Raw genomic sequence first — 21,143 nt, forward strand, 5'->3', positions numbered from 1 at the left:
TATTTACAAGAGCATGTAGTGACAGGACCAGGGGGGAATGGCTTCGAACTGAAAGAGGGTAGATTTCGATTAGGTATTAGGAAAAAATTCTTTTCTGTGAGGATGATGAGGCACTGCCACAGGTTGTCTGTAGTAGTTGTGGGTGCCCCATCCCTGGAACTGTTCAAGGTCATTCTGTGATAAAAACAGTATTTCTTTGAGGAATAGTAACCATCACACTGTGGGGGGGGATGGGAGAGGGGGAAGGGGCTTTTTTGTGAGCAGTCCTAGATTGCTAAGTCTACCCAGGGAAAAGGGATTAACATAATTGTATAAAGTGGTTCATAGTTTAGCCCTCCTCAAAGATTAGGAGGTTTATTTCTTGTTCTTTTCAGCTATATTCACCAAACTGTGACTTGTATTTTGTTGCAGTTGTCTACCTGGTGGTTTTTCATCTGTCATTTGTCATGTTTGTATGGTCCTATGGGAAGACAATTTTCACATCTCCTGCAACACCCTCCAATGAGGTAACTATGTTAGAAAAATGTCAATGCCTTCTTTATAAATAGCTAAACTGGTTTTTGGTGATGAAATTTGTTTGCAGTACTGCATGATTCACCTTTCCCTTCTCATCTAAAATAGAACAGCATGACAGTGCATCATGAATGAAAATTATCAAGTTATTCTTAAAATACCATATGCTTTGTGTCATGACATTTCCTTATAAGAAATGTGAATTTAAATCATCACAAGTTTGGCAGTCATGTGCAGTGCTTTGCTATGAAGTAGCATGCTTGAAACCTGGAATTTTTAAAATTGATAAATGAAATACAGTGACAACATTTTTATATTTCCTCTTTAGGCATTTTGACCTTTGTCTGAGTAAGACAGAGTAGTAATACAATGTATACTCTTGATCTGGAGGACTGAACCCAATTGGTACTCAATCAAGGGTTAAGGCTTAGGGACAACTGAGAAGTAACTACATGAAGAAGCTTTATATAATAGCAGAAGAATGCATGATGACTGTAAGAAGTTTTGTTTTGAAAAAGAACTGTATTAATTGCAATAAGCCTGAGATGGATTGCCTTGTTTTCTATTTTCTCTTATGTGTGTGTATGTAAGGATTAAATACTGGCACAAAATCTAAAATACTTCCCTTCTCTTCCTTGCTGGCTAAACTGTTTGAGGCTTTGGTTGCTCTGTGAGGGTTGAATTTTTATTCTGTTTTTGGCAAGACTGACATTCAATGCTAATGTCAACCTTAATGTAAACCCATGCTTCTAAGGAAAATCAAACACTGCTCTGCAGTGCTTAGTGTTGGCTAAAAGATCTTCTGTGTGTTAAAGCTACAGAATATAAAGTGCAAACAGGTAAACACTACTGTGGGGTTTAGCTAAGCAAAAAAATTAAACAAAGCTGTTGAAGGGTCTGGAGTCAAGTCCAGTGGGGAGCAGCTGAGGGAGCTGGGGTTGTTTAGCCTGGAGAAGAGGAGGCTCTGGGGTGACCTTCTTGGTCTCTACAGCTGCCTGAAAGGAGGTTGTAGTGAGGTGGGGGTTGGTGTCTTCTCCAGGGTAACAGGTGATAGGACAAGAGGAAATGGCCTCAAGTAGTGCCAAGGGAGGCTTAGATTGGATACTATGAAAAATTTCTTCATTGAAAGGCTTGTTTTGTCAAGCATTGGAACAGGCTGCCCAGAGAAGTGGTTGAGTTCCCATCCCTGAAGGTCTTTAGAAGATGTGTAGATGTGGCACTTAGGGACATGGTTTAGTGGTGGACTTGGGAGTGCTGGTTTAGCAGCTGGACTCATCTTGGAGGTTTTTTCCAACCTAAATGGTTCCATGAATTGCTAAACTTAAAAATTCAAAGGGACTTGTTTTTAAGGCAATTGTTTTTGCTTTATCTGGGATGGTTCTGCAAGAAAATTACAAAGTTAAGCAGGTGAGCTAATTAAAATGTAATTGGAATTGTGATATTCCAGTTTTTATAAAGCTATATGAATTAGAGCTGCTCATAAAGGTAATGCCGAGTAACTTTTACTGTCTGATTGGATGCTTCATTAATAGAAAGCTCCTTCTGACAGTACATATCCTATAGTTACACTAATGTTGTAGCAAGCTTTTTGTATCCAGCAAGTGAAAGGGATGGTTTGGACAATGGCATGTGGTGACTTTGTCATGTATCCGCTGTGGAGTAGATCAGATTTAATACAATTTTCCTCTACTGCTAGCTTTAAACAGAAAAAAGGAGAAAAAACCCACCCCACCATAACAACAACAACAAAAAGCACATGCAAAAATTTTTTTAAAAAGCACAAAACCCAACCAAATTAAAAACACAGCACCACTTTTTCTGTTTCTGCGCAAATCCCTTCTGTTCATTAACCAGTGAGTAATTTATGCTGGTTATACTTAAAAACAAAGCCTGACTTCAGAATCTCTCCATTGTGTGAGAGTGTCGACATATATGTTTTTAGTCATTCGAATTAGCTATTCTTGCAAAACAAGCAGCATCTTACTATTGAACTAAAAAAAGATTTTACAGCTGGTGTTGTCTTAGGGTAATCCCTGTACATTTGTCATAAGAAAGAACAATCAACATTATACAAGATCCAGAAAGAGGAAGGAAACAAAGGGATTCTTTCTGTTTTCAATAAGAACTGCTGGAACCTCATTGGAAATTCTGTTTGCTGTGTGGTAACAGACAACTTTTGATGTCTTTGAACATATCCTGCCATTGTCCAAAGAGACTTTGGTCTCATGACCCTATTAATTTCTGAAATTAGAACAGAAATGTAGCTTTTCAGAAAGCCAAACTCCTATTCAGGATTTTTCAAGCAATATTATGATGTTACTTGGACAAATTTAAAAGGTTTTAAATCTTGTGATTTGGTTCCTTTTCTGTGCATTAATGATTTGCTGGAGAAGTGGCATCTAGAAGCAGTACTCATGTTTCTTGCAACCTCTGCTTGATGGCAGGTCATAGAGACAGGCATTGGGTCACCTGGCAGACTCACAAGGGTGGTAGGGATGAAGGAATGTCACACCACTGTTTGCTGGAACGATGCTTCACATCTGTCTTAAATTTTGATGTGAGCATCTCCAGTTTTCATACTTGAGTAGGTATCTGAGCAATTAAGATTGAATAATGAGAGCAAGCTCTTGGTGATGACTGAAATGTTGAACTTTAATTTTGCCCTTTGCATAGATTAATTCTAGTATCTGATTATTTAAATGGGTGTTATTTAAGCATGTTTCACCCTTGAAGGGTGGGTAGGCTCAATAACTGGGATGATACTATATGTGACAGGAGGCTAAACTAGATTCTGTGAGCTGTGAGACAGCTTGTTTGCATTCTGGGTTAGGAAATAGCACAGAGAAATTGCAGCAGTGTCTTGAAGCTTCGTCCTTTCTGTAAGTGGATTCCTCATTGTTGCTTGCTGACTGACTGTAATCCAAAAGAGGAAAAAGTACAGGATGAGAGGAAAATCCATGTGAACTAATCATGCACATGTTTTTCGTAGGAAAATACGGTCATATTAAGCCACACTGAGCCAGTTTTCATTCCAGCTGCACACGTAGCATTTTCCACTCATTACCATGAATACTTTGTCTGTGTGTGCTCATAAAAAGGGCTCTTGTAGTCCATGCAGGAAGCTCAGACTTTAGAAGTGCTTCGGAACAAGAAAATACCAAAGGAAATAGTGAGTTCAGCCCTCACTGCAAAGGGCCTTGTCAGCACACTGGGTTTTGTGGGGCTTACTGGTAAATGTTATTTCAGTGGATACCAACCTAAGTGTTTCATAAATGAGTAAAAGCTCTCCAGGTTCTTCTGGTAATGGTTTACATTTCAGTGAGGTTTCAACAGGAATGCTTGTCAGGCATTACTCTGAATTGTAACTCACTCTTAAGCTGTACAGGCTTTGCTGAAGTTTCTTTCAGTACAGCTCATGAATTTTGAGACTAGCATTGACTGCTCTTAAGTAAAAATTCCAGTTAAATTCTTTCAGCTTCTTTGCTGAAGCCATGAAGCCCACCACAACCCCTTTACCTGCCTTTTTTACCCCCATCTGGTTTCTACCCCTCCCTGTGTTAGAGAGGAAGTGGTATAAGAGAACGTTAGTGCCTCGTAGCAGCAAGGCACTGTTGTGCCTTCCTCTTGTTCACAGGTCACTTAATTTATGCTTATCAGGAATGAAAGGAAAGTTTGCACTTTAAAACTCACCTCGAGTCTTTGCCTTCCCTTGTGTTGAAGGGAAGATGCTACAGATAATGGAAGAAAGATTATGTTCTGTAAAATACATCCAGGAACATCATGGAGTTTTAAGGATCTCCTGTAATTCTTTTAGCATTCTTTTTTTATTTGTGTGGCACTTTTGGTTCAGTGGGTAAGGGCATCTGAAAGGTCTTTTCCTTGGAACAAAAGTAATAATTAATCTCTTCCCTCTGTTCCATTTTCTCCATCCCTCCTAGTTCTGCTTGTCAAAAGCTGATAAAGAACAATATGAAAAAGAAGAGAGACCAGAATCCCAACAGGAGATTTTGAGAAGAGCTGCTAAAGATTTGCCTATCTATACAACAACAGCATCGAGAGGTGAGATATAAAGATAATTCTATGCTCCAGAATTTATTGGTTTTAATTCAGTGAAATTTACTTGATGTCACTGAATGATCAATCTATTAAGCACATGGCCTTGTTTTGTTATTTGTTTGGGTTAGTGTTGAATTCCCCAGAGAGAAACTGCAGTCCTTTTTCTGGGGATCTCAACATAAAGCCGGTGTTTGGAATTTTTAAAGAAATCATCTTCTAGCAAGCAGACAGATGACAACATTTATCTCTAGTTGTGGCTATTAAAAATATGTGCAGCAAAGAAATAGCTAACACAGGTAGAAATAGGAAAAATTAAACTTATTGCTCAATTTTATAATCACTTTTGTCCCCGTTTTAAACTTCTCTGAGTTGTTTCAGTTCAGCAGGAGGAGAAATGTACTTAAGATCTTAACATACTTTTACAGTTCAAAAATGAATAAATGCTATTTCATTCCCATCTGTAATTCAGTACAAAACAAGTTATGGGCTATTTCTGTATTTGCCTTCAATACATACAGGCATTTTCGTTCCAACTTAAATATGAGAGATCTGTGAAAGTGCTATCTTATGCATATGTATATTCTTTAAAATATATAACTTTTATATGTACATATATATATCATATATTTATATATATTTTTTTTCTCTTTCTTGAAACTAGCAACCCTGTAGGGTTTCTGAAAGCACAAACTACTCAGAATAACTGTTACAGAAATTTACTGTGTCTTTTCCCATCAAAGTCTGAGGACACCTGGCTCTTTTGAAAACAGGCCTCCCTTTAAGGGAATCCCAATCTTACAGTTCATGGAGGGGTCTGGGAAGCTGTTGCCAGCTCTTACCAATTCTGTTTAGCCGTAGGTGTTGTCTTTCCTCCTGCTTTCCAGCTGCCTGTGCTGGTGTCTTATTTCCATTAGGAAAATAATGAAGGCTTGTTTAAAAATATCCAGGAAAGATGAAGAAGAACTGATTTACTGAAGAGTCTGATAGATCACTGTTTAGTCAAGGGGGTAGAGAAAGGCATTGCAAAAAGTTGGCTTGCTGAAAAAATGTAGTTTTGCAATGGGATGCCTGAGTACTCTCTGCAGAGGTGAAAGGGGATCAGTGCCAGAGGATGAAGGATGGGAAGACTTGGGAGCCAAAGAGTAAATGAAAATGAACTCAGTAGAGCAGTAATAGATTGTTTTAAATACTTTCATATGTTACATTTCTTAAAAAAAAATGAAAATGAGAGTAGGCACATGACAGTCTGTGAGAATAGGTGTGGCAGTGTAGGGCAGGAAGCTCTTGAAAATTCAAGTCTATGTTAAGGGGGGAAACTTCTGTAAAATTGAAAGAGTTCTAATGACTTGACCCTTGCATTCGAATGCAGCAATCAGATACTGCGACCGATGCCAGCTGATCAAACCTGACCGCTGCCACCACTGTTCTGCGTGTGACGTGTAAGTTGCTGAATCTGAAATTATGGAGTTTCTCTCTCCTGCAGTCATCACTTTTGTGTATTCATGTCTTCCGTGTGTCAGCCCTTGCATAACAGTTACTAGTTGTTCTCTCTTAGACCCTCAATACTTGGATTTCATGAAAGAGGAAAGTTCCTTCTGTGGGTGCAACATTATGGTGCAACCCCATTGTCTAAAGTGGCAGAACTTTTTAAGAAACCTGCTTGTAGCTTTGTAAAACAGAAATAAAGAAACTAAAAAGTAGAAAATCATAGACTGAAATTAAAGAAAGATAGGCCTGAGATACCAGCATGAGCAAATGCTTATTATCAAACTCTTTTATTGTATCTTGCTTCTGCAGCCTTGAAACAGATGTGTGCTACTCATAATGGTAAAAATCTTTATCTCAAAGATTGACAGTGGAATCACATGCCTTAACAGTTCCAAAGACATCACTGCTATTCCCTATTTTCATTCTGAATCATCAGAGAAATCTGTGCAAGCACTGAAGGCTGAGTCTATGTGTGAGACTTCAGCAGGCTGAACTTGAGGAAATCTAGTTAACTGAAGAACCTAATAAACATCTTTTGGCTAAAATAAAATTTATTAGTAAATACAATGAATGTCTCTGTGTCTGAAATATCTAGTATCTGTCCTTACACTGAAACTGGATTAAAATGGCATGTGGACTGTTCAAATTATCCACTGGGCTGCTTTTTGCCTCAATTAGCTTTTCAAAAAAAACACCAAACAAGCAAGCAGCAAACAAAAAAAAAGTAGCAAAAACAGGCCTAAGGTAGACACAGTTGGAGTGAATGCCAGGCCAACATACCTTATCCACATGACTCTGAAAAGTCCCTTGAATTTGTTTTCTCTCAGTGTGCATATAAAACCAGTGTGGCTGGTACATGGTGTTGCTCAGTAATGCTCCCCATGCTAATTTAAGAAACTCTTCATAACTCTTCTGAATCTCAGTTGGTCCTTTTGGGTAAAAGAATGGCTGCTCCAATACAGTGACTGGCATGATTGAGAAGGACTTGAAGAAGATACAGTGAGGCAAAATACATTAAAAAATAAAAAAATAAAAAGCCATCCCCAAACCTATAGAAGCTAAAATTATGTGTCTTAGAAAGAAAATGTATTTTTTGCTTTAACTTGCTGGAAATTGTCTCTTTCAGATGTGTACTAAAAATGGACCACCACTGTCCATGGTAAGTTTATTTTTTAAAACACAAAAGTCAGTATAATAATGATGAATTAGATGCTGCTTCAAAAGTGCAACTCTGAAGTAAAACTTGATTTTCATAGAACTTCTGTAATAGGTGAAAATAAATCCTGTTCCTGATGTGTGTTGCAGTGTAGAGTTGTAAGCCCACTAGTCCAAATCATGCGGTTTCTCCTCATACAGCATAACCCTGGCATTATGAGGCCTATGAGAAAAGCATTTATTTCTTTGTTTTTACTCTGGTATTATTACCAGGAGAGGAGATACCCACTACAGAGTAAAAATCAGTTTTCAATTCTAGATGATATGTATGATCCACTCAGACAGTTACTCTTCTGCACTTTGTATTCACTGGTTGACAGTAAAAATACTATCTGCTATCACTATGAAAAGTACTGCTATCAGTAGTTGACTTAGAGGTGGGTTTGTAACCCAAGCAACATCCACTGAAATTGATGGAGAGGGTTATATGATTGGCTTCCGTGATGGCTGCAGTTAGTTCATAGTGTGAGATGCTTCCTATACAGAGTGTCTGTATCCTAACGCTTTGCTGGCTCATGTCCTGTCCTGTAGAATCATGGGGCAGAGTCTGTGTGAGGGGCCCAGATCATTTGGCTTGAGGAAGGAGATTTCCTTCAAAATAGTGGCTTAAAATGCTTCTGAAACACTAGAGCCAGAATGTTCTGGACATACCACTGACATCATACATGTTATGCTCTGCAAAAGCTGAATGTATTGTGGGGTTTTTGTTTGTTTTAATTTTTGTATATCTTAGTAACCTCTTTCTCTTTCCCCTCCTTCTAGGGTGAATAATTGTGTGGGATTTTCTAACTACAAATTCTTCCTCCTGTTTTTAATGTATTCCTTACTGTACTGTCTGTTTGTTGCTGCTACAGTCTTGCAGTACTTCATAAAGTTTTGGACAGTAAGTTCTAAGGCTTTTTTTTGTTTGGTGTTCATTTGTTTAATCCTGCATGTGTTATTGAAGGCTACATCAGCATGTTGTCACTCACCATTTACTCTGTTCCATGGTTCATGATCATTAACGACATCAATCAAAGTGAATGAAGCAGGAGAACCTTCTGAATATTAATGAATTAAATGTATTACACTGCCCAGGATGAGTAAGCGGGGGAAGAAGTTTCAGTGAGAACACTGTGCAATTTCTTTGCTCTGTCAAAATTGAGTGACACAGCTCATACTTAGAGACTACCGAATATAGATATGTAGGTAAACAACTGGCAGTATCAAATGATTGGATACATATGTGGATATATAGAGAGAGATATATAGGTATATACACTCATGTATATGTATAAATACTGATAAATGTGAAATATAAGTAACAATTTTGTATCTTCCTCGACTTCTCTATGGACAATCTGCCGCCAGATAAGGCAGTCTAATTTCTTGAGGACTGACTGAGCTCTGTTTTGGAGTCCCTACATAGATGGGTCTAAACTTTGTTTTAATGGCTTTTATTGATCTGATATAGGTAGAATCCAAGATATGTACAGCCTGAATGCTATGCATCTTCCTTGCAGCTATTGTCAGTTGTCAAATGATTGATACACATACATACATCTTAGTAGATCTAATAACATTTATGTGAAGGGCAACCATTCTTGTATGTCAGTGTTATTTTCCTCCTATCAGTTTTGTTCCAGTGACATTCCAGGCTGAACAGAGTGTTTTCTGTAGTTGTTCCCTTTCACCTACAAAAACTTGTACTGTGCCTTCCTATCTCTAGGCTGAAGTGCTGGTGTCGGCATTCCCTGAATACATTTCCATTAACTAGCATGTGAGAAATTACTCTAAGTGGAAGGGTCTCCATCACATATTTCTAAATAAATAACAGCACATATTTCTGAGATGCTAGTTGCTGTCAGAGTAACTGGGAAAAGCAGTCATTATCTGCAGCAGCAGAAGTAATCTTTATTGGAGCAAAATGTTGCTGTTGTGTCAGGGTAAGAGAAGCTTGAACCGATATTCAGGATAGCTGTACTTTGAGACAGTTGATATTAGATAAGTGGTGCAAAAAAGTATGCTTGTGTTCATCTAAGCCTGTGGGTCTGATCTGCCATAGCAGTATTTTTCTTAGTCTGTCAGTCCTGTATAATGGCCTGTCACTGGCTAACAAGGAACTCTGTGGGCAGTGAGCTGTCAGTACTGTGAGATGAAAGCCATAATGGTATTTGTCAGTCTTAGCTGTGGCTTGACAGATATTTCAGATTAAATGGTCTGTTTCTGCTGTTCAGTCTTGCTTGACTATAAATAGTTAAATTTTTAATTTGTGAATATGCTATTCCCAAACATCTGCCTGGCTGCTTTCCAGTGCTTTGTATGCGATATCTAACAAAACTGTAGATGCACTCATAAATATTTACCAGTCAGTGCTTTGTCATCTTACTTTGTAAGTGTTAGTGCAACAAAAGTCCACAGGACGACTGACTACAATGAACTTTTAATACCAGCATTTGCAGCAAGACTCTTCCAAAGCCCATCGGATGTGATACTGAAGTGGACTCTTGAGCAGAGGAAGTAAACTTAAGAGGGATTATTTTTTTGTTATTGATTTAGTTGCTAGAAATGCTTCCTGCAAGAATGAGCTGCTTTTGAAATGTGACAATAGACTATGTAGCTGTGTGCTTGCATTTCTTGCTTTTTTTTCAGTTCCAGGTGTTTCTAATACAGAATCTGGTGATGCCCTGATCGTACCATTAGAGTAGGTCTCTGAGTCACTTTACCCATATTAAGTCACTCACTCCACAAATCCAGTATTTCTCTGATCTTATAACTGCCTGATTAAAGTACATCTCCAGAAAGAGGTGGCAGCACCATTATCATGTGGGCTTGCAAAATGTTGTATGTGTCTTGTTCGTAAGCTTTTGGACAAGTGCTGTTGACTGCAGTATAGAGTCCTGGAAGCTTCTCTCTTCATCTGTATCCAAACCAAAGCAGAATGCTGCTGACATATGCTATCTGTAGACTGCTTCAGTATATTGCTAGTGCTCAGCTTTGCTACAGCATCAGACAGATTGCTGTTGAGGTTCTCTAGATGTTGTTTTCCCTCCCAAAACTTAAGTATCAGAAATGTTACAGTATGCCTTCAGTGGGCAGTGCTTATTTTGTGCTTTCTCACAGATGTTTTACAGAGACCATGCAACAAACTGCTGGATATATCCAGTGTTGGGAAGGAATATGGACTGCTTCTGGGGGAATGTAGCCTTGGTCACTTCAGAACTCGTAGTGAGGTTGTGGAGGTGTATGTGCTAACTACACAGATCCATCAATCCATTGTTTTGCACTGTTGATAATACTTGCATAGAGACATGATGTGCATACGCAGATACTTGGAAACATTGTGACACATGCACACCTACCAAAGTCTTCTGCTGAAGAAAGTCTTTGTGTTTCCCAACTTGCACATGCAAGACTTTGACATAGCACCTTTATGCTCCATGCAGAAATGCTGAAGAAGGGTCTTGATACTCTTCATACACTGGTAGAACAACCACACTGGCTGGAAATGTTTACCACAGCTTGCATCCTGATGCTGATGTTGAAATCAGCTTTGTAGATCAAGGGAACATGACTGATTTCTTTATTTATACTCATAACTACTTCTTCTATGCTCATGTAATTTTTATTTCTACCTAGGAAGTTGTTAAAGATGAGCAGATAAACTCTCAGTTTAACCAAATGTATTTGACACAAACACCAGCATTGGCTGAATGCCCAGTCCTTGATGCCTTGTTTACATAGTACGTGGTGGTGCTTCCCAACTTATATTTGGTATCTACTCTTATTCTTGCTGCACTCCCTCCTCCTTGATACTGTTATGTTTTCCAGTTGTTTTCAGTGGCTTTCATTGTCCTCCAAATTAATTTGCAGTCCTGAGTGTAGCAAATTCAAGGATGTGATACGTGTTCCGGGTGGATGGCACATGCCTCTGCAAAACTTTGGTTGTGTTAACAACAGCAGCACAAAAAAAAAAATCAAACCAACCAAATGAGTTATTCCATATCGTTAGAACTCATTCCTCTTGCATATACACTAAGAACATAAACCACATCTGAGGGTTTAATCAAGCTCAGACAGTACTGTTTTGTTTGGGAGGTTTTGTGACCAGATACATGCTCAGATGACTCCCCGCTTGTGAAGGAGTTTGTAGGGGACTCTTAACAATAGTTACTGGGTTCAGTCTATTATGTGTACTAAGAAGTTCAAATTTTATTGTGCAAATTGCTTCCTTTTGCAAGCTCTACAGCTCTCTCACCTGCAAGTCTCTGCTTCTATGCTGCTGCTGAGCATAATGACTTTAAATAACCAATGTGTGAAGTTCCACTCTTTTCACATGCTGGGGCATGTGGACTGCTGCTAGAACACCACTGTGAATAAGCCTGTTATACATACTCAAAGACTGCAGGCTTCTCTCCAGGAAAAAGCTGGCCTTTTTTTGAAAGATGCTTCAGTTCTGCAACTGTCATTCAAGAACTTAAATCCTGTGGCTGAAACTGGGTGGTCAGAAGAGGTAAATTCTCCCTGGGGATCGTGCAGATCAATCATGCATGATTCAAAAAATCCTTCTCCATTTTATAGAGGTACTGGTTTAGAAGATGCAACTGAAATAAACTTAGATTTTCTGACTGACAGAAAAGACAAACACTAAGCTGCTGCTGTTCTTTGAGCTTCAGAATCAACTGGCCTGAGAGTTCTTTGTAGAGAACTATTCTGTTTAAGTATGCAATTCCAGAAAAGTCATAGAAATAAAAGTTACAGAAATCAGGAAACTGAGGAACACCACAGTGTGCTCTGAGGTAGAAAAAGTCTCATTGCTGCAACGTGAAGTTTAGGAATAAGCAGCAGTTCGAGTATTTTGCTAGCCTGGATTTCAGGGGATCACAAAATGCAACATACTCCTATTGCAGGGAGAAGAGGGGCTGTTGCACAAATAGTCAGTAAATAAGTAATACAATAGGCAGTAAATGAGGAAACTGAACTTAGATGGCAGTTTAGAGAGCCAGACTCTGCTTATCACTTGCTTATGTAGCATGATCTGGTAGCCAGCATTTTTGCAAACACTGCATACTTCTGCCAGGCTCCAGCGTAGATCCCTGGGCTCTCCCTAGGCTTTCTGCGCAGGTTATTGTCACTTAAAAGCCATACATCTTGCCTATAACAGATTTGTTAAATGCTAGCATCTTAGCTAATGGCTAATACCACTCTTTAGGTATAAAGTTTGGAATTTAAAAACTAACTTAAACTAAGCTTTCCTGTTTCTCCTTTTTTTTCCTTAAGTACTGATTCAGTTTCAGATACTACACTAAAGGTGCATTCTACAAACATCTCTGTATTGAAGGAAATTGGAAAGAATTAAAACTGTACTGATGTGTTCTGGTTTCTTTTTTAAACATATAAAAATCTGCAGAGAATCGCAGTTTATTTTTTATGGTTTTGGCTGAAGTTACATCTAATGCTGAAGTCAGAGACTTTTGTTGTTGATAAACCATTACTTTATACCTCAGGAGTATTCTGAGCTTTTCAGACCTTTATGAATGATTTCATCATACAGAGTATTCACATAAATCTTATTTATGATAGAAACAACTAGCAAAGAAGGTACGTGGTGTAGTCATGCTACTCAAACTGAGGAACCACATGAAAGGGATCCAGGCACAATCTGAATAGCAGTACTTTTTGCTTCAGTAGGAAATTTCATGCCTTTGAAGTTCCTAGTGTGCTCTTATGTACTCTCTCCTCCATTCTCTTGGGAGAACAGGGGCTAGAGCTGCTGATGGGCGTTGGAACTCAGCACGTCCAAGAGCACATTTGCATACCAACCATTTTGTTCTTAACAAAGCCTATGCTGTTTTCAAACACTTCATCTTAACGTAATCCTAGTGTTTAATAAATTGTCTTTGTTTGCGCAAAGCTTTGCCGCAGGAAAGCTGCAGAGAATTGTCCAAAGGTAAAATCCAATATTGCTGTAATTATTTAAATGCTGTTCCTACTATAATTTTTCTAGTCCAGTCATTAATGGTAGCTATGTGCACCTTCACAGGAGGAAGGAGACCTGTAATCTGTTGCCTGTGAATACAGGCAGTGCCGAGGGATATAGATATAACTATGTGCACTTGATCTTAATTGAATTGTGTTTTAGTCTAAAAAAGAAAATCAGCCTTAGATAAATGGGTATCCTGAGTGCGCTAATGGAAAAAGTAATGGCAGTCATGCTAACTAAACAGCTGAGTAAAAATAGCCTCTCTGCTTTCATAGGTCAACTGCTTAAAAGTACTGTGATTTTGAGGGTATAGAACCGGAATAGTATTGTTACAAATCCCAATGGCCTTTTGAAAGTCGAAGCCTAAAAATAGCTGGGGATAGGATCAACTAGCTGATATGGGTGGAGAGGTTTTTTCTATGTAGTGGTTGTACTGAAATTCTTTTTTCACATAGATTTCTGGTGAATCACTTCTGCCTGGTCAGACATGGCAAATTTGTTTCACTAGGTACATGCTGGTTATTGCTTAAACCTTAAAGATCATCAAAAATTGTAGATCTGTCCCATGTCTTGTCTGGAATTTGTTCAGTCTTAGAAACACAATATGACAAACACTTCCCTTTTACATTCATTACACCAGTTCAGAATTAGGTTCAGTATTACTACCTTGCCAGGAAAAGGTTTGGGTGGAGGTTTTTGCCTTTTTTTCTTTGTCCTCCAGAGATGATGATTTTGGACATATTTTTCCCACGTCTCTTTGGCTGTGGCTGCGCAGTTAACATTGTTTAAGTGTACGAAATGTTTTCTCTTGACCCCTACTGTGCATTTAAAAATGGCAGATGAACGTATGCACTCGTGGTACTAAACTCCAGGGGAAGGAGTGCCCATGAGATTTGAGTACTGTTGTACACCAGTTTAACATGACATGAAAGGAAAGCTGGGCTTGTGCTTTTTTTACTTTGTGAAATATGAGGCAAAAGACCTGTAGCAGAATGGGTGTGGCAGGAAATGTTCAGCAATAGCACTGTGTTACTTGCTAGGAAGTGTTAACATATTAATCTCTCTCTCTCTTTCTCCCCAGAATGAACTGCCAGATACCCATGCAAAGTTCCACGTCCTGTTCCTTTTCTTTGTGGCTGCCATGTTCTTCATCAGCATATTGTCACTCTTCAGCTACCACTGCTGGCTAGTTGGCAAAAACAGATCAACTATAGGTCAGTTAAATGGAATATGAAACTGTTCCTTGTCCACAAAACCAACAACTCGATGAGAATATGAGGCCTGTGTGATATGTCATCACATACAAACTGAGTTTTCAAATACTGTGCAATAAGAAGCATATTTGGTGGACGTAATTAAGGGTGACACAGACAGGGAAACGGAGCCTGTGTAAGGTTCCTTTGCTGGAGCCACACATTCAGATTCAGAATGACAGTTCTTTTTCTTTGTATTTTTGAGACTTCTGAGGCACTGTGCATTTTTGTTGGGTTTTTATATTGTGTGAAGTATGTAACCCAGTTGCTTTGTCACTCTCTTGTTCTGCTACTTTGCATAGCTGGGTGGCCCCAACCAAGTTGAAGGCTCTACTGTACATGAACATGTACAACATTCTGAACTAGATCCAAAAGGGTATTTTTAAATCCTGTGAAAGAAAATGGACCTCATTATTAGGAAGTGGCTTGTGAAAGCAGTGTGATAAAAATGGAAACACTGATACACATTTCCTAAATAATAGAAGAGATTTCCATCATTTCTATGCCTAAATATTTTAATGACATTGAGCGGCATAATCAAGTTACGTGCATTAGTTAAAATATCTGAAGTTCTTGCTAGGAAACACTTGAAAGTGATTTTTGCAGGGTGTGAGGAGACAGAGATTGATGGGTATTTCTACAACTGAATACATCAAAATCTTCCATCTTTCAATGGAGTTTAAATTTCTAACCTCAAAAATAAGTGGGTTGATTAAACGTGAAATAATTTTCAGCTTGCTATAATTTTTTTAAGGAGAAAAAGGCATTTTTGATTGCTTGACAGGAGAGTTGAGTTCTTTTGATATATCTACAGGTAAGGACTATTCAGAGTTTCTTTTTCAGTTTTGAAGAACAGTTTAGCATACTCCTTACCCAAAAGTCAGTGGTCGTAATTGGCAAGACAGTACTTTATTTTCTGGATCGTGATTGTAAGAAGACAAACTATTGGTATGGGGAGAGCAATAAGTCCTCTCAGATCTTGGTCAAGGGTATAGACTGAGTAGAAAAATGGTGGTGGTTTGCTATAGTTTGTGGTGTGTCTGTTTCTAATATAACAGATTACAACTTTTTGTGATAGCACAGGATGCTCTTAATTCAACTTCAGACCTTGATGGAAGTGGAGAAACATCTTCTGTATGGGCTTAGGTCCAGCAGTGCCTATGGTAAATTAATTCTGAAAGGGAAAGTCTTCTGCTTAAAGAAGGCTTCACAGGCCAAAGAGAGCTAGTCACTGGAATAAGGGATGTGCTGTCTTTGGCATTTGATGGTACTTAGCTTTATTTCAGACTTTATGATAAATGTAAAAAGAGAAAATTGTCTGTTGTGCTTACCTGATTTTCTTACCTTTCATTTCTACTTTTGTCACTAACCTGTAGGGGTTTTTTCTCTCATTACTTGGGATTACTTTTTCCTTCCCTCCCCTCACATAATGCACATCAAGATTGTCTCAGCTTGCCCAACACTGTTTTCACAGTAGAGAAGTTTGAGTCTGTTTATTTGTGTTGGTTTCCTCCTTATCAGTTTAGAGATATTCCATGTTTTTCTTTTACAGAAACATTCCGTGCACCCACATTTCGAAATGGCCCTGATAAAAATGGGTTTTCTCTTGGATGCAGCAAAAACCTGAGGGAAGTTTTTGGAGATGAAAAGAAGTATTGGCTCCTCCCTATCTTTACCAGGTATTCAGTCTGAATAGGAATGGATAAGGGAACAAATTAATTCCACAACTTTCACCTTCCTTCCTCTTCTCCTAAAAAATAAAGTACAACTGAAAAGCCAACTTGTAAGTCCAGTACAACGAATACTGGTATAGGGAAAATGTGCAGGACGAAACTATCAAACTACACAGGGTTTTCATCAAAGACAAGGAGCTTGTTGACGAGGGCCTTTTAAATACAGAAACTTGGAAAACTTCAAGAATTGTATTACAAAAATTGTACACCTTTTGGTTGTAAGATTAGTGTCTGATTGTAGAGCAGAAATCAGCAACTGAGGAGACTGAAATGCTGCATCAAAACCACATCTATTTAAAAACACCGCCTCTTGCCCCTGAAAACACCTGACAGCTTTCCTTTTGCTGTAGATGACACTTTTGGTATCAAAAGCCATCTAAGAAAGTTCATGTCTATAAGTAGCAGAGCAAAAAAAAAATCTGATATGATGCAAAATGCTGGTTTTAAAACTTCAGCTGATGAGAGAGTTGCAACAAGCTTGATGAAGCAAGGCTGACCTGCTCATCACTCCCACAACTACCGGCATTCAGCAGAATAAAGTAGGAGGTGTGTTCCAACACTGCTTTTGGGGGGCTGTGTATCAGTTTAAAATGTTGGTGAACCTATCTGTGAAGCTGAGGTCTGATAGCAAACAGCAGAGGTAATAACAAGATCTTAAATTGCTGTTTGCTCAGCTATGATGTGATTAAAGACAAAAGTTATATTGCAGATGGATCAGTCTGATTTGCTACCACATTTTATCCTGATAAACTTTTATCCTGATAAAAGAAGGCTTAGCTAACTTCAAATTATGGGTGGAGGGGAAAGCATGGCCATCAGAATATTATTTATGATACAAATTATAGGATTGTAAGTACCAGAATCTCACCACGTGTGCATGATGGTTTGGAGTAAGACTAGGGCTGCAGTCTACAGAAATACGTTCACGTTTCTGAAGTACATACACTAGTGCTGTGCTCTGCAATCCATACTAAATTATAGAGTGGGACTCAATTGAGCTCCAAGATTTCATTAACTGATCATCTGCTTTAGTGGTAGAATTGCCTTGCTCAAGTCTGGAGTTGAACACTGCACTCAGGTAATTGATTGGAGTCTGTAGCATTTGCCTGTTACATGGGTCCTTGTTCAGTTTATTTAAGTCAACTGCAAACAGTGATTTGAGTCTTTGTTTCTCCTTTAGTTTGGGTGATGGGTGCAATTTTCCAACTCGGTTGGTGACTATGGATCCAGAGCAACTTACTGTCTCAAGCCAAAATGAACCTGCCAAAAGGTAACTAGAGCATTTAGGCTACTGATTTTGTACTCTTTGGTGCTTCATCTGGAGAAAAAAACTGTTTCCAAGTTTTTTAATTCTTTACACTTCTTATCATCTTCAAAGTAAGGTACTTTAGAGAAGAACAGAATCAATTAATACTAAAATATTGACCATTTCTTTGGGTTTGCTAAAACAGGGGAAATGGCTCTAAGGAAACAATAATAGAGAAAGTAAGAGCTTTCTAGCTCTTAGCAACAATCAAAAAAGGCTAGGGAAGACTGAATAATGATCCGTGAGGGAAAAAAAAAATTAAGATTTTCTTTTTTTGGATGAGAGAAAGCCACAGTATTATTTGTATTTCATCTCCTCCAGCATGCTTAAAACAAGGGATGCTGAGACAGTTTGCAAGAGAAGTAGATCTCTGACGATTGTTTTTTAGCACTGGAGGGGTTTTAGCACATTGCTTTTTATCCCCCACAAATTTACATGTTTTGTATCTTCAGTGTATTTTCAGGAAGTCTGCTTTAGATTCAAGGAGAGAGGAGCGTGTGCAACTTGCGGAGGTGTTTGCATTTGCCATTTTGGAAGTCTTCTGTATAGTTTGGTGGATTTGTAGCTGAAGGCTGTTGTCAACAGCAGTCATCTGAGTTACCAGATATTAGCGGGTTCAAAGGCAATGCTAAGAAGCAGTTGTTTCCAGTGCAACATAGCCTGTGCAATTTAGACAAGAATAAGACCCTTGTGCAAACAGCAGATTATCCTTTTGCATTCAGAAGATTGTTCAGAAGAAGGCCTGAGCATTTTTGTGGGATAAGATGGCATTTGGTGGTTCTTCCAGATGGTACTGGTGAGGTTTTCTTTTTAACTGTATGGCAGTAGCACTGTTGTCAGTATGCCATTTCTTGTGTATCCATCTCTGCGTTTTTTCCATTAGAATTATGAGTGGCCTGTGTGAGGTAAAGGTTTAGACTGACGACCAGAACAAGCCTACAGGGGAACTAGGTTTGGGGAAAGGGTGCTGTTTTCAGTTGGTCCTATAGGTTGTTTTGGTTTTTTGTTTGCTTTGCTTTTAAGTCACTTCACTTCTCTATGAGATACTGGTATTACAGAATTCCTGTTGACTTTTCTTGCTTTTCAGCTCTGGAGCCAATCAGTCCTTTCCTACTCGACCACTCAGTGAATCACAAAACCGATTGCTAGCCGGTGATTGTCAGTGGGTGGAAAGTGGCCCTGAAGAGGAAAGTGTGAAATCAGGTAGCCTGGACTGTAAATACTTCTGATGATTCTGTGGTTTTGTTTGTGGTGGGGTATTCTTTTTTTTTTTCCCTGGGCCTAGGTAGTCCTTAGGAATTAGCTGGAGTCATTTAAAAGAAAATTTGTTCCATACAATCAAGTTAGCATGTTTAGAAGTTAGACTAACTTGCATCCCATGCTTTGCTCCAGAATTAGTTATTACATTAAGGCGATAGTGATAGATAGATAGATAGATAGATAGATAGATAGATAGATAGATAGATAGATAGATAGATAGATAGATAGATAGATAGATAGATAATTCTCACTTTTACACTTCAGTTCTGAGATTTGGGATCTTCTACGTTTGATTAGGGGGAGGAAAATATTTCTGTAAAATAGGCACAACATGGTAAATGCACTTTCTGGTTTGAAATCTTTGCTATTTGTTATGCAAATCTGAGAAAACACATAATTGAGATTCTCTCACATTCTAGGTGCAAAAAAGCATATTATAGTTTCATTGGAAAGCTGATCTCAGCTTATTACTAACCAACCATCTCAATGAGAAACAGGTAAGACTAACATAGTTTCTGTATATGTATGAATAAAAATAGACATCTTGAAGTGAAAAATCATGGAAAAGTCATGGAATGCAGAGGAGTCCTCTGATGTAGGATGAGTAATAGAAAAGTCTAAATAAAACTCAGAATGGCTGTCCTAAAGACAAGAATGGGAGTAATGCTGTAGTGCAGGAAACATGGGCTGGCTGGGCTGGGATGAGTCAGACTAATCCTGTAATTTAGATTGAAGTGGGTAGTGCTGGATTTGTTACCTGACCAGGGAAAAGAAGCTGATGTTAATGCAATTTCAAGATGAAGTGCTGTCTTGAGGAAGAGCTGTTCTTAGGGAAAAGCTCCTTAACTGTCTTTTTCTTAATAATACATTGGTGGGCCATGCTCGGCTCTTGCGCTTTAAGAAGTTGGGTGTGCACTAGGAAGGAAGGTCAGTAAGTGAAGACAGGTGTCTGCTACAGACTCTCTGTCACATTTGGAATTGACAGTGATCTTCTGTAACGTTTTTACAATTAAGTGCATGCACTTTGCATTTAGGAAATACAGTAAGTGCTGGTGCATGTGTAGAAACTTCCCTTGGTGTATTTCCAGTAACTAAGTAAGGCTTCTTTTATGTTGACTTTGTACTGTGGAGAGCTTAAAATCTCCCATTTATTTTTTTCTGTTTGGAAGGGAAATCTTACTTGGGCAACTGATTGTCAACCCTGAGTCATTACTCCCTGCCTTTTTTTTTTTTTGAGTGTAAGGGAATGTTCTTGCAAGTAATTCCCATTTGCATTGGAAAGAAAGCCCTACATTTAAATTTGGTGAGCTCAGTAATTTTAGGATTACTTTTTTACTTTTTAATGAGCATTCTGACCTAGAATTATTTTGGGGGGAGAGGTTTGGTTTGTTTTCAAGGAAACAAGTCTGTCTAAAAGGCCTTTGTGGGTGATGGTGTGATGCTTGGGCCAATACTGGTCAGACTGCTCAATATAAACTCATACAAAGGCAAAATCAGAGTAGTTAGTGATACTTCTGAAAAGCTGCTCAACCATGAGAACTCACTATTGGTGGGTTTCCCCTTTGCAACTTTTCTTAATGCTATATAACTGTGCAAAAGAATGTCCCAAGCAAGGGATTCCTTTCAGCCTCTAGCTATATAAAACCTATTCTGATCTAAATAGGTTACTGAGGCTTTTCTGTTCTTCATAGAAAGGAATGGATGTCTTCTGAGAGAAGCTCATCCCAGCCCCCTTTGATAGGGTATTATAGAAAGGTCTTAGTCTTTCTTTCCACTGACCTAGGGAGAGAGCATAAATGACTGGCTTAAGTTAGACAATTAGCTTGTAATAGTTTGAGATTAATTCCTTTCTATCCTCCCTCTCTTCCTAAAGTCAGGCCAGATTTAATAAATGCCTACACTGCAGTAGTTTTAAAAGTTGTATAAATAAAAAATGAATAACTATACCCAACACAAAGGCATTTAGGTATGTCTTACCTCAAACTAACTGAGTAGCACAATGTTCTGGGATGGATTTGATCACAGTTTCTGTGGGCCAGGGTAGTTAATTCCAGTCCCCTCTGCATTTGTAAGCAACTATGCAGAAGGTGCAAGATACGACACCTGTTCCATGCATTTTCCTATACCCTGTAAGAAACTCAGAGTTGTATTTTTTCAATTTTTGGCCTATAACATGCAGCAGAAGCAAAGTCATGGCTGGCAAGTAAAATGCCCAGATGACTCTAGTGAAAAGAGCTTGATTTGCAAAAGAAGGCCAGTTTCCCAGTCTCACCTAGGCAAATACCATTTGTGTTCTCATATCTATTAATTTAATTCAAAAATTAATTGCTGATCCAAGAGACTTTAGCCACAGGTCA

The 21,143-nt window shown here is 38.5% G+C and overlaps 1 protein-coding gene across 3 annotated transcripts in view; it reads left to right on the forward strand.

Annotated features, from left to right (window-relative positions):
- Nucleotides 1-21,143, forward strand: part of ZDHHC20 (zinc finger DHHC-type palmitoyltransferase 20) — a 57,575-nt gene that overhangs the window by 30,782 nt on the left and 5,650 nt on the right. For 2 of the 3 annotated variants that reach the window (XM_071554056.1, XM_071554064.1), the window contains exons 3-12: nt 412-506; nt 4,452-4,572; nt 5,939-6,008; nt 7,184-7,216; nt 8,035-8,155; nt 14,316-14,448; nt 16,040-16,166; nt 17,401-17,490; nt 18,614-18,729; nt 19,206-19,283. In XM_071554056.1, the coding sequence (XP_071410157.1) occupies nt 412-506; nt 4,452-4,572; nt 5,939-6,008; nt 7,184-7,216; nt 8,035-8,155; nt 14,316-14,448; nt 16,040-16,166; nt 17,401-17,490; nt 18,614-18,729; nt 19,206-19,243 (944 nt within the window). In that variant the 3' untranslated portion in view covers nt 19,244-19,283. The remainder of the gene's footprint in view (nt 1-411; nt 507-4,451; nt 4,573-5,938; nt 6,009-7,183; nt 7,217-8,034; nt 8,156-14,315; nt 14,449-16,039; nt 16,167-17,400; nt 17,491-18,613; nt 18,730-19,205; nt 19,284-21,143) is intronic. The other variant, XM_071554072.1, reaches the window with a different exon arrangement.

Source organism: Pithys albifrons, chromosome 1 (assembly GCF_047495875.1).
Source record: "Pithys albifrons albifrons isolate INPA30051 chromosome 1, PitAlb_v1, whole genome shotgun sequence".
In the NCBI taxonomy this organism is placed as follows: Eukaryota; Metazoa; Chordata; class Aves; order Passeriformes; family Thamnophilidae; genus Pithys; species Pithys albifrons.